Raw genomic sequence first — 13222 nt, forward strand, 5'->3', positions numbered from 1 at the left:
AATAAACATTGATTGATTGATTGATTGAAATCAGTGCAGTGCTCTTTTAAGGGCAGACCTCAACCACTGTCACCAAACAACTCTAGTACAAAGTGTTAAATGGATACTTGGGACTTGGCTGCCAAAATGCTGTGTGATTCTCTGTGTTTGTTTTGTTTTGAGGTGATTGTGAGAACATTACATGTTACATTTTTAGATCACTGGGTATCCCCGTCTCTATATCAGGTCTCAGCGTGTTGTTTCAGGAGGTGCTTCAGTGGTTACAGATGGATAAAACAATGCCACTAAAAATACCAGCGCCACAATGTGGTTCAAAATTGTTTTTACTCACAGGAGGTCCGGAGATCCCAGGGGGACCTTTGGGTCCGAGCAAACCACGAGGTCCCTAGAGAGAGACGAAACACACACACACACACACACACACACACACACACACACACACACACACAACACACACACACACACACACACACACACACACACACACACACACACACACACACACACACACACACACACACACACACACACACACACACACACACACACACACACACACACACACACACACACACACACACACACACACACACACACACACACACACACACACACACACACACACACACACACACACACACACACACACACACACACACACACACGCCAATATTAGTCAGTAATCAAAGTCATAAATGATATATTTAAACTATTATATTCTAGAATAAATCACAATATAGAATATTAAGCCAATAACTAAAGCAGCAATTTCAGCATTGGGATAAACAGACAAATTAAAACGCAGAAGTAAACTGTTTAATATATTGTAATGATGACTGATTGATAAATAACATACATTGGTAACTAACTATATTGACTGATTCCAATCATTTGTAAAATGGCGCACTATTTTTTATAAAAAAGAATGTCTGTTGAAGGGAGTTATTATTTTGAATTAGGGTATTTATAGAAATGGGCATTTTATTAATTAAAGAATGATGAAAAACACAACAAATAATTTATTATAGTTTTGTCCTCATGTGTGTGGGTGGATACAAAGAAATGGGTTGCCCAGGCGATGGCTTTGGCTTCATTCTTGAGTGTGTGCCAACAAACAATCATTTCATTTTTGATGTGAAGAAGAAAGATTTTCATTTATTTGTCAGACACCATTATATTATAGAAGGCATCAGGCCAGTTCTAGGTATGGGTTGGTCATGTTTTTGTTGTTGAATGGGGTACCTGAGTTATAAAAGGATCATTTTATTAGCTCAACCCGTGCAATCATATGCAATCCAATACAACTGTTCTGCCATCAAGTCCTGATACTGTATCTTTAATGTATTTGATTACATTAAGAATGTTGACCATGTCATTATTATTTTATTTATTTATTCTTACTTATTCATGGCGTTGATGTTATTAATGAGGAGTTTACAACCTCCATTTACATTTCAGTCTGAAGATGGTATTTACTTATTAAGGACAATACATAATACCAACCTCACATAGTGCACGGCTATCAGAAAAAACAGCGATGTCATTTCTGATATACAGCACATTATGTTTATGTATCTTCTGTTTCCATATAATATACATGTCAGATATTTAGAAGTATGGCTTTCGCGTACATTTTTCTCTGTAATATATGGAATTGTTAACTGAATTATTTTTGGATGTTCTGTCAACCTGGGGAAGAACCACACCTGCCACCATAGAGCTGGTCTGCCTATTGGTTATCATGAAGTATACATATGGGTGTGCTTTCCACTTGTTAAACATTCTGATCTGCTGAAGTTCCAAGTACGATCCAAACATAGTCATTAGAAACAAATAATGTTTTTCTAGAAATATTGCACAATAAACCTGTGATCCTGGCAGCAGTTGGCTGCATCTACTATCACTGCCTTAAACATAATAAGTGGAGATAACTACGTCAGGTATCATTGAGAAACAGCAGGTGTGAAGGTAACTTAAGTGCTACAGATGGATACACAGAGATGCATTCTGGGATGCTGCTTATAACAGAGATAGGGGAAAGCGGGAGAGATTTAAAATCAGATGTTGTCATGGAAACACTCACTGATTCCCCCTGGAGACCCCTTGGTCCAATGTCTCCGTCGTCTCCCTGGAAACACACACAGACACACCAAGGATGTGAATATTACTTACAGAGTGACATGTTGTGAGGGGTGCCTGGAATCATTAACAAAATGTTTTTCATATCTTCCTACCCTCTCTCCGTCCTCTCCTTGAAGTCCTGCGGGCCCCAATGATCCTGTGTCACCCTGGGGAGGAGAACAAGTAGAGGAGTGAGGAAACAAAACAAATCTGCTAACAAACAGATATTCAAACAAGAGAGTATTAACATCTCATACTTATCCTTACTAATTTAATTACTGTGTGAATTGTATGTAGCATTTTGATTGTAATGTGCATTGGACTCACCCTGTGTCCTTTGTCCCCGGGCAAACCAGGAAGGCCATCAAAACCACGGTCTCCCTGAAAGAGACAAACATTATAAAAGACGTGTTAGGAATAATGGCTGCATTGTAGTAGATGTACCAATGCATCACAAGTGGATTTGATACATTCATAATACAACGTTTGATTTGCACATACAGTAGCTGTGATCTTGGGGTACAAGAGTATGTGAGATGTCTCAATGGACTTTATTGTTCCAGCAAGACCAAGTGCAAGTTGACCTTATCGTGTTCTTGTGAAGCCTACCAGGTTGTACATTTACACTAATTCACCATGATAAAAATAATTAAGCTACATGCATCTAAACACCACAGTTACTGTCTGTGTGAATTTACACTTAAATGACATCAGTAGAGATTTTTTCCCTATCTTTTAACTCATTGACTTTTAAACACAATGTCATTTCAGCAAACATCTCCATAAAGGACTGACACCAGAGAAAGCATACCTTTGTTCCAGACTCTCCTGGCATTCCCCTGGCTCCATCAGCTCCAGCACGGCCCTGTGAGGAAGAACATGTTTTAAAGGGGCTTCCGTATACGAGACACAGTCGTACCACTTGCCACAAACCCCTGTATTGTTTTTGACAGGGTATTAACAGACAGAGAGATCCTAAACAAGACTTTGGAGGCGTGTGGAAATAGATGATTCCTTGTCTGTGATGCATACGACAAAACCTTTCCTGGAGGATTTTGGAAGTAACACATTCTGATGACACACTTGTTATTTGTTTAAACATCTCCACCATTTATTACAGAATATACATTTCAGCAGCCCCTGAGCCCCCCCGGAGAAAAAAAGTTAAAAGTGATGCCCTTTTAACTTTGGGTTAGACAACAATAAAAAAAAGGAAAACCAGACATTTGTCATACTCACTCTTCTGCCAGATTTGCCTTGAGGTCCGATCATACCCTGGGTTCCCCTGGGGCCCTGAAGAATGGATTATTTAATTAGATGTCTGTGGTATTTTTATCTGAGCTGAGTATAAATGTAGTATAAGTTTAATTATAACCGCAGTAACTGTAAAATGAGAGTTCATTACATGATTTTGCATACAAACTATCTTACTGATATAACTTTGATATGAAACAAGAGTTCTGTTGGGATGTTCTTACCTGAGGACCGGGGTCTCCACCCTCTCCCTTCAGACCATTATTTCCTGGGTTTCCCTGAAACAGAAATCATCACCATCACCATCATACAATATAAAAAAAGAATTAAAAAAAGCTGTGTTTGCAATTAAGAGAATTATATGATCAAAATCCTTGAAAATGTAAACAAAACACCAACTCTTGTTATAAACAGGTAAGGGTCCCAATGATTGCAAACATACCAAAGGTCCAGGGCGTCCAGTGTATCCCATTGGTCCAGGAGGTCCTTTCAGAGCCATCTAGAGACAGTAACATCTCAAAATCAATGATCATGGAGGCAATTGGCTACACAAACGATGACCGTTCATTTAAATAGAGCAAAGAAAGGCTTATGTCTACCAAGTCATATGTGCATACACATGCTATAGTGAGGACTGACCCTGGCTTGAGACAAGATGGCTGCTGCCTGGGCTTCCTGTGCAGAAACGGATGGACCCTTATCTCCTCCACTCTGACCGAAACGGAACTGAAAAAAGAGAAGAACACATGTGAGTGTTTGATACATTTAATATCATTTATCAACACAACGCTGACAAATTACTTTAACTAATAATAAGGACAAACAAATCTAAATATGATGATACAAATGTTTAAAATAATATTGAACAAGGGCCAATGTTCAATCTTAAAGGTATCCACAAAATGCAAACGTTGGGGCGAATATCACTCATATTCAGACATTTCTAATTCATTTTCAAAGCATTAGGGAGACTCACAGGCAGCATGACAGATGTTCCAGGAGGTCCAGAGACTCCGTCAGATCCAGGCATACCAGCCTTACCAGAAGGGCCCTGCAGGATGTAGCGAGGGAGGGGTGAAGATGGCAGGTTCAAGGAGAGAGTGGAAGCTAAATACACTTCTTTTACACAGACACTACCAACCTGTATTTCTTCAGATAAAGTGAAACACTCACCCTCTCGCCGGGGTCACCGAAAGAGCCAGGAGGTCCAGAAGAGCCGGGTGGGCCAGTAGGACCCTGAAGGAGATGGGAAGGGGAATTTGAGTATTCTTATTCGGACTCCATGAGGCTGTCATATTCTATTTCAGCGTCAAGCACAGCGTGATAATGGTGCCGAATATAACAAATGATGGTAATTATCATAGCCTTTCAAAAAGAAGTGTCCACAAGCACAACACTTGCATGAAGCAAATGACAGTGCTGCCAAAATAACTCTAAAGGAGTAAACTACAGACGTGTAAATGTTTGGAAGCCGGAAAATGTGTTTAGAATAAAAAACAAGGACATAAACACAATGTACTTACAGCAGCTCCCTCAGGTCCGGGAGGTCCTTCAATTAGCATACCCTGCAAAATACACAATAAAGTTAGAAATGTAACGAAAGGGAACAAAAAAACCCTGACAAACATACAATGGAGATCAGTGCAAATATACAATATTCCTGCAATCAGGCTACTCTGTTGTTTATTTGAAAGTACAATTGTAGTGCTATTTTTTCAAGCAGAAAATGTGTGGATCCCACTGTGGGGGTCTGTTCCTTTTCAACTGCTACATCAAATGTATAATAACTAATGACAATGTCATAAGGTAAAAGATGCAAAGGAAAAATACATGAATCAGTTCAGATGACAAATGGAAATGTGTTGTGGCTTTACTGCAAAGTCAACGGGCTAAGGTTTGTCCTTTAGTCTTTGGATGGACATGGTTACCGTTACTTGAATGATGAGCTGTTTAAGCTTGGGAATTTGTCAAGAGCCCAACTGGAAATCAGTAAGATGGTTTATAATGTAGGTCACAGCCAATTAAAATGACAGACAAAGATATGTAAGATAGCCCGATGTTTATATGTTGTTTTGTTTTTTAACAGAGTAGGTGTGGCTTTCAATGACACCCTCAAATTGATGTGGCAAAACCTTCTAGAGTTGGAAAAGCAAGATTATGACAAGAGGGCTGCTGATGTGAACCCCTGGAGCTTCATGGGAAAGTGAGTGGGTAAGGTTTTGTCTTTCTGTCCCTGAATGATCCAGTTCAAATCAAATGCTCAGGTAAAGACAATAAGTAACTCACAGGCTCCAAGACAGCAGGGTCTCCTTGTTCTCCTTTTTGTCCTCTAACGGCGGCCTGAGGAAAACACACATGTAGCCAACAACACAGCATAGTCAGTATAGAGATGCACACACACACGCACACACACACACACACACGCACGCGCATGCGCACGCACGCACGCACGTGCACACACACACACACATACACACACACACACACACACACACACACACACACACACACACACACACACACACACACACACACACACACACACACACACACACACACACACACACACACACACACACACACACACACACTCATATAATGCAGATTTGGCTGCATGCATTTTGACAACAGGTGCACATATACACACGCCCACAATAGTTTGCCACATTAATATGCAAGTGTAGGAAATAGAATGATACAAATAAAAACCTGTTTTTTTTAGTTATAAGCTTTGGCTGAAATGATGATGATGATGATTCAATAGTTCTACACACTTTTGGTCCATTACTTAGCATCGATCATCATCTGGGCTAGCAGCACTTAATGAAGCCATGTACTGCAATAAATGGCATTTTAGAAAAAGGATGCAGCAATGGGTTACTGCTGCACTTCAAAATGCCTCTTTATGCAGTGTACACAATAGTTCAAGTTATCGGTATGTTTATTAGGAACCCCAATAGCTTCTACCATGGTAATAGCTATTATTCCTAGGGTGCTGAATTGCTCACTATACACCGTACAGAATAAAACCAATTTCAACCACTGATTTGTGCACTTGTCTTGTTCATTTAGGTATTTAAAATACATTGAAATGGTTGTTTCTCCGTGATTGATTGAGTTTTCCAGGCACCTAAAAAAGTATGTTTATCCATAATGGCCTGAGACTCAAACAAGTACTTTGAGAGGACATTGAATAACATTTGACCAAGACAAGTATTCAGAGTTGGTTGAAACTGGTTTTGTAGTTTTTTGCGTCAGGAGCAAAACGACTTACGCCTCCCTCATCTGTCACAGCGGACAGGGCGGGGCCCATGTTGGCATCTCCATTCTCCTGTATTGGCTCATTGTAGTCCCTGTAGGAATAGTCGTATTCCTTAAGGCCCAAGTCCCCAGTCACATACTCCTCAGTGAAGGGCTCCTCCAGCACCCCGCCGGCCTTGGTGGCATCTACCTCCTCTCCCAGCAACGTGGTCTCCACCTGGGGCTGGTTTGGTTTATCAGAGCCGCAACAGGATAGATAGAGGGGCACGAGAGGAGGAATCAAGCGAAGGAAAATAGAGAGTCAAGGGAAAGAAGGAAGGAAGAGAGAAAGGTATGTATGATGGGGAAATAGTTAGTAAAGAAAAGAGAAATATAGAAGCAAACAACAGGGGGAGTGCAAGAAGAGGGCATATGTAGAAGGAAGTGAGTCTTACCTTTTGCAAATAAACAGTGACACATGGACAGAAATAAGACATCTCACAGGCTGTGGGGACTTTTTCAGCCCTTAATGCTGTAAATTCAGTCTGATTTTTTCAGTTGAATTACGGATTAGCAGGTTTTTCCTGCCATTTCAAATCTCATGTTAATGATCTATTATTGAGACTATAATAGTATGTGTTTTCACCAAAGCGTATTCTTATCAGCTTGTGTGATGAGGGACTTCTCCAAATATATTATTTCACATTTGAAATGTTGGTTTAAAAAGAGAGACAGAGAGAAATGCAAAAGCACTATTAATCTCAATGTCATGCTTGCCTTTTCCCTTAACACACTTGAATGATATGAAGCACTTTGTGAAAACAAGTTGCAGTACGCTATGCTTAGCAAAGCAAAAACTATGTTATTTTCTATTTTACTTACCATGGGTGTTTTTAAAACAAATGAATCCAGTGGAATAATGCTGTACCGTTACCTCATACAAAAAGAGTTTTAAACTCAAACAAATGTGCGTATTTGGTCGTAAAATAAACCCTTCTATAATAGGCACCAAAAAGATTCATGGCGTCAACATTGGAAAACAAAACAAAGTCATCAAGGTCAGCTAATATACATGGATGATAAAAGGGTTATAAAGACAATACGGTTTATTGCCAAAAACAGGTGAACTGTGAGAAACAGATCAAAACTGAGAAACTCATTCTCAAATTCTGATATAGTTTAGGGCTGTAAGGGTAGCCACAGCAACTACTGTATTCTTTAGTTCAGTTCATTTTCTCTCTCAAACCAGAATGCATTATATTCATCTCCCTTTGTTGCTTTGGTTAAATCTGCATATCGAATATTCCTATGCGGATCCATTTTTCCACAAGATTTTTGTTCTTACGTCAAGATAACAACCTGATCAACAGAATACCCTGAGATGAGAACAGGAATCTTGTTGTTAGGGGGAAAAAGGAGCCACGTAAGAATATTTGATGATACAAGCAGATGAATGTCATGCATTCTCTTTGAAAAAGATTTGTTTCTTGTTATGTGGCATCGGGGCCAACAAAACATTGATGTGTGGTTAGAAGAGAGACACGGAGTTGTACTACTTGGTTAAACTACAAAGACTGGGCTCACCACCACACAAGTGTTACACTGTCTTCTACCTTTGGCGATGGAGGTCTCTTGTATTGAGGCGCTGATTTCTTCCAGTATTTGTCACTGTGGGCTAATCTGTAACTTCTGTTTCTTTATATTTTACTGAGCAAAAAAGAAAATCTATCTGTAGAAATCAATAATTTTCATGTATGTTAATTAAAAAATTGATATAAAATGTTTTTGGACTATTTAATTTTTCTTTATCTGTGTGACTGACCAGTGTGTAATCTTCTTTTTTACCTGTACAGGGATTTCTTCCTCTCCAATCACCTCACCCTCTGGCACCGTCTCCTCATAGTAATAATCAGTCTCTGTAGGGGTGTGGCCAGCCTCGGAATATTCAGTATCTACATCCTGATTGGTCAAGTTGACAGGAATTGGGTTGCAGGGAGGAAATAAGCAGATTTGAATGGAAGAGCGAGGTTAGTTCAAATTCTGCTTGTAAGTTATGAGTCAAAAGAATAAAATGGAACACGTCATAAAACTGTGGTTGCCAGTGCTGAAGGAAACTTTTTTAGTGGCAACTCACATTTTTAAAGTTGTAAAAGATCCATTTTACAAAATAAATGTCAGGTTTCAGGATCTCAATAACTATAAATGTTGCCATATGCAAGATTTAGGGAGTCATTGAGTCTACTTTGCTGAGATTTATTTTTATTGTATTGGTCAACAAAGTTCACAAAGCCAATATTCATGAAAGGTTGAAGTCTCCTCTTTTTGGAAGTAGGACTGAGAGCCTCTATCCATCCCTTAAGATACAAACATCAGAACTTGATGCTTTGGGATGTTTAGTTTCACCCAAGACCAAAAAACAGAGAGACAACCCCAATCAGCAGCCTCACAGAAAACAATCCAGTTAATTCCAGATTTTACATCTATTTCTCAGAACCCACTAATGACCATGAACCTCACAATGTCCCTCAACCTTAAAGCAGGTCAGCGTCATAATAGAGTAGACATTTCATGAAGTTCAACTTCTACAAAAGCACACATGCTTTTTAGTTTCTGTGAGGCTGCTTTATTCGTATTTGATACAAAATATGGCAAAAGACAGGGAGAGAGAAAACACAGGTACTTAAAACTAACAAAACAAGGAGAGAATGACAGAGTAACAGAGGAGGTTTGTTGTGTTGCTTGTGTATAGAATGTGATAGTATTTGTGTTTTCTTAAGTTGAGTTTATGTGCCATAGAAATCCATGCTCATTCATTTCACCGGTACGTTAATGTTTTCCCCGAAAAGAAAGAGGTGGAGTGCTGCGTATTCAGTTCCTGAGATCCAGCTTCAACAGCTTGAAGGAAGTATAGGGAAGTAAAGAACAATGAAACCGTACAATAAGCCATGCTTCAATGTGCACCGCTGTATCATATCATATGGAGAAGTTGGGGCAATCGTAAAGATCATATGATATATAAGAAGGCACCCAGCTTGGTATGAACCAACTTCCATTCTGATGACCAGATTGTCCACCATCCAGGATTTAACTCAACATCTGCACTGCAAGCCACCTATTTAAAGATGAAACTATGCATACAAAAGACTGCAAACGAGTTGCAAACCTTAGATGGTGAAACGTTCTGGAAACCAGATGGGACAGATGGGACATACGACTCTGGACATTCTGACCAAACATGGTCCTTCTTGTTGTACCTGTTGATAACCGTTGGTATTTTTCTTCGCTGGGACTGAAGTTCCACCCAGCATAGTCTTGCCAAACGGTGGGAATGGTTTATGCAGGGACTTGACATTATTGTCCACCGCCACCTTCGGTTTTGTAGGTCTGGGTGGAGTGGGCTGGACAGGGGCAGATGTTGAAGCAACTTTCTTCTGGATGGTAACCTTTTCGATCATATTCTTCAAAACTTTGCTGACGCTTGTTTTGACCAGAGGGACTTTGGTGACAACCGTTTTCACTTTGGTGACCTCTTTGACTTCCTTTACTGGAGGTTTCACAGCTGGAGCTTTGGTGGACACAGGCTTCACTGTTTTTGTAGGTTCAGGTTTTGCTGCTTTGGTAGGTTCAGGTTTTGCTGCTTTGGAAGGTTCAGGTTTTGCTGCTTTGGTAGGTTCAGGTTTTGCTGCTTTGGTAGGTTCAGGTTTTGCTGCTTTGGTAGGTTCAGGTTTTGCTGCTTTGGTAGGTTCAGGTTTTGCTGCTTTTGGAGATTCAGGTTTTGCTGCTTTTGGAGATTCAGGTTTAGCTGCTTTTGCAGGATCAGGTTTTGCTGCTTTTGTCGGTTTAGGTGCCTTAGTAGCTTCTACTTTGGCATCTGTTTTAGGTGCAATGACCACAGCCTTTTCGGTCTTTTCTACTTTGACAACTTTTTCAGTCTTTACTTTAGTAGTGGTTTCAATTTTTGCCTTTACAGCTTTCTTTTCTACAACAGTAGTAACTTTGCCATTGGCCTTGGCTTTAGCCTCACCGCTGACTTTACTCTCAGTTTTGCCATTCATTTTGACTTTAATCTCTTTAACCTCAATAGTAGTTTTGCCATTTCCATTGGCTTTCTTCTCTGCTGTAGCTTTGCCATTGCCGTTTCCATTAGTATTAGACACAACAGTGGCTTTTCCATTTCCATTGACTTTCTTTTCTGATGAAGATTTTTCATTTGCATTACCATTGACTTTCTTCTCAGCTACAACCTTGCCATTGCCATTCCCATTCACCTTGGCCTGAGATGCTGGCTTGGCATCAGCTGTAGCTTTACCATTGCCATTAGTTTTTGTTACAGCTGCTTTTCCATTGCCATTGGCTTTAGCTGCACCATTTGCTTTCTTTTCCACCGTTGGTTTGCCATTCTTAGCTGGAGCAGCTGCGGGCTTAGATTTAGCTGCTGCTGTTGGTTTTATCTTAGACAAGAGGATCTCTACAGCGGAGGGCTTAGCTTTGGTTGCCTTGGCTGCAACAGTCTTGGGGGCTTTGGCAGGCATAGGCAACTTGACGACAAGTTTGGATGGAACAGTCTTGGCTGGTTTAGCAGGAGCTGGTTTTGGTTTGACAGGAGTGGATTTAGTGGGGACGGATTCTCCATTGATCACCTTCTTCTAATATCCGTGATTGTTTTGTTTTTTGGTTGGGATGGTGTTTAGTATGTAAAAGTGTATAATGATAAGAGAGAGTGGAGGAAGATAAAGATACACGGAAGGGTTGGGAGGGGGATCAAAAGCACAAACAAGGGATGGACAGAAGGAGAGAGAAAGACAAGAGTGGATGTTTTGAGAAACAATGACATTAAGATGGCAAAGGCTTGGATGATTTACTGAGACTGTACAGGCATTACTGGATACAGCTGAGGATTAATTCACATTTTAAAACAGTAAACAAAAATACAGCTGGATAAGAAAATTCAAAATTCACATTTTAAGAGGTTTATGGTTTTTGCTGATTTCTCCAGTAATGCCATTCCCAATATTAAATTAAAAAGCAGCATATTTGCGCTAATATGAACTGGAGCCTGTGGTTTGGCAGAGGCACTAAGGGTGTGACTGGTCAGGTGAAGCTGGTGCTAAACAAGCACACACACACACACACACACACACACACACACACACACACACACACACACACACACACACACACACACACACACACACACACGCACGCACGCACGCACGCACGCACGCACGCACGCACGCACGCACGCACGCACGCACACACACACACACACACACACACACACACACACACACACACACACACACACACACACACACACACACACACACACTCACACTCGCACACATACACACACTGTATAATGCACTGACAAGTCAAACTGCAGGACGAAGAGGTTGACTGCTTGTTAAGCTATGCAAGAGGGAATATGGATGCCAGGGGAGCATGCAAATGCAAGTTAGTAACATAAAACAAAAAAATGAAAACAACAGTACATGATTCATTCCTACTGAACCAGTCATGCTGTTATAATGAAAATACATGCAAATGAACATTTAATTTACAAAAAGTTCACCCGACTAATATAGTATGCAGAGAGAAATGTCTATCATTGTGAGTTAAACACCTTAAATATGCAAGAGCACAAACAGAGACTTTGGTTACATGTGTGTAATTTGTATAGCATACTGAGGTAAGGTGTACAATTATGAATTCTTATATCAAGACAAAAACACGTGCATTGACATTCCCATATTGCCTGGAAAATATGTATGGTAACCGACGACCCAGAAGTACAAGCATGCAGTGACATCCTTTAAGATAATTAAGAAATCATGCAAGTAACAAGACAATACAGACACATGCCCTGGTCAAATGGTATTGCAAATATTTCTGTGCTTTTTGTGCTCATGTGTTAATGAGGTAACTGTTGAAAAGCTGGGTGTAGTCGAATGAATGCTAAAAGTGTCTTGCCGTCACAAAGCATTTGTAAGTCAATTTATTGATGCTTTCTGTGATAAGCAAATTAAAACCCATCGTGTGACGAAGTTAGGTACATTTCATATTTTATAAAAACACAACTTATTTACAAAGGCTATAAGACCAAGGTCAGTTTAAGACAAAAGGAGACTCCCAATAATCATGTAATCCATTAGTTTGATATTGTAATTTCAACAGATCTACAAATTAAAAATAAGAATTTGATATCAAGTAATCTCAATAACAGGTAAATACATTTTGTTTTTATCTGATTAACAAATGACCTATTTAAGGTGACTCTTTATGTGTCATATATGTTATGCTCTGTTGTTATCTTTGCACTTGTATATTCCAATACATTTTGTGACACCTGTTCATAAACACAGGATATATAATGAAGGAGTGCAGACTGGAGGAATGTGAGAAAAGGTTTGCATGTGTGTATAACAACACAGCTGCACCTACACCACCCTCGTGCCCCCACTTGGCCACATCTGAACACACATACATATACGACAACATGTAAATGACATGAGGACAACAATAATCACAAGGAGCAAAAGTAATCCTGTGTGACGGAGACGGTGGAAGCGAGGTGATTGTGTCAATGTGGATTAAAGAAAAGGTGAAA

At 39.9% G+C, this 13222-nt stretch overlaps 1 protein-coding gene across 6 annotated transcripts in view; it reads right to left on the reverse strand.

Moving 5' to 3' along the window:
• Positions 1–13222, reverse strand: part of col11a2 (collagen, type XI, alpha 2) — a 51372-nt gene that overhangs the window by 20816 nt on the left and 17334 nt on the right. For 2 of the 6 annotated variants that reach the window (XM_034199688.1, XM_034199687.1), the window contains 16 exons: positions 9870–11261; positions 8461–8574; positions 6650–6859; positions 5662–5715; positions 4899–4940; positions 4549–4611; positions 4352–4426; positions 4015–4101; positions 3818–3874; positions 3600–3653; positions 3361–3414; positions 2933–2986; positions 2449–2502; positions 2235–2288; positions 2084–2128; positions 332–385 (listed from right to left, as the gene is read on the reverse strand). In XM_034199688.1, the coding sequence (XP_034055579.1) occupies positions 332–385; positions 2084–2128; positions 2235–2288; positions 2449–2502; positions 2933–2986; positions 3361–3414; positions 3600–3653; positions 3818–3874; positions 4015–4101; positions 4352–4426; positions 4549–4611; positions 4899–4940; positions 5662–5715; positions 6650–6859; positions 8461–8574; positions 9870–11261 (2463 nt within the window). The remainder of the gene's footprint in view (positions 1–331; positions 386–2083; positions 2129–2234; positions 2289–2448; positions 2503–2932; positions 2987–3360; positions 3415–3599; positions 3654–3817; positions 3875–4014; positions 4102–4351; positions 4427–4548; positions 4612–4898; positions 4941–5661; positions 5716–6649; positions 6860–8460; positions 8575–9869; positions 11262–13222) is intronic. The other 4 variants (XM_034199691.1, XM_034199689.1, XM_034199692.1 and 1 more) reach the window with 4 other exon arrangements.

The sequence above is a fragment of the Gymnodraco acuticeps genome, unplaced genomic scaffold (assembly GCF_902827175.1).
Source record: "Gymnodraco acuticeps unplaced genomic scaffold, fGymAcu1.1, whole genome shotgun sequence".
Lineage (NCBI taxonomy): Eukaryota > Metazoa > Chordata > Actinopteri > Perciformes > Bathydraconidae > Gymnodraco > Gymnodraco acuticeps.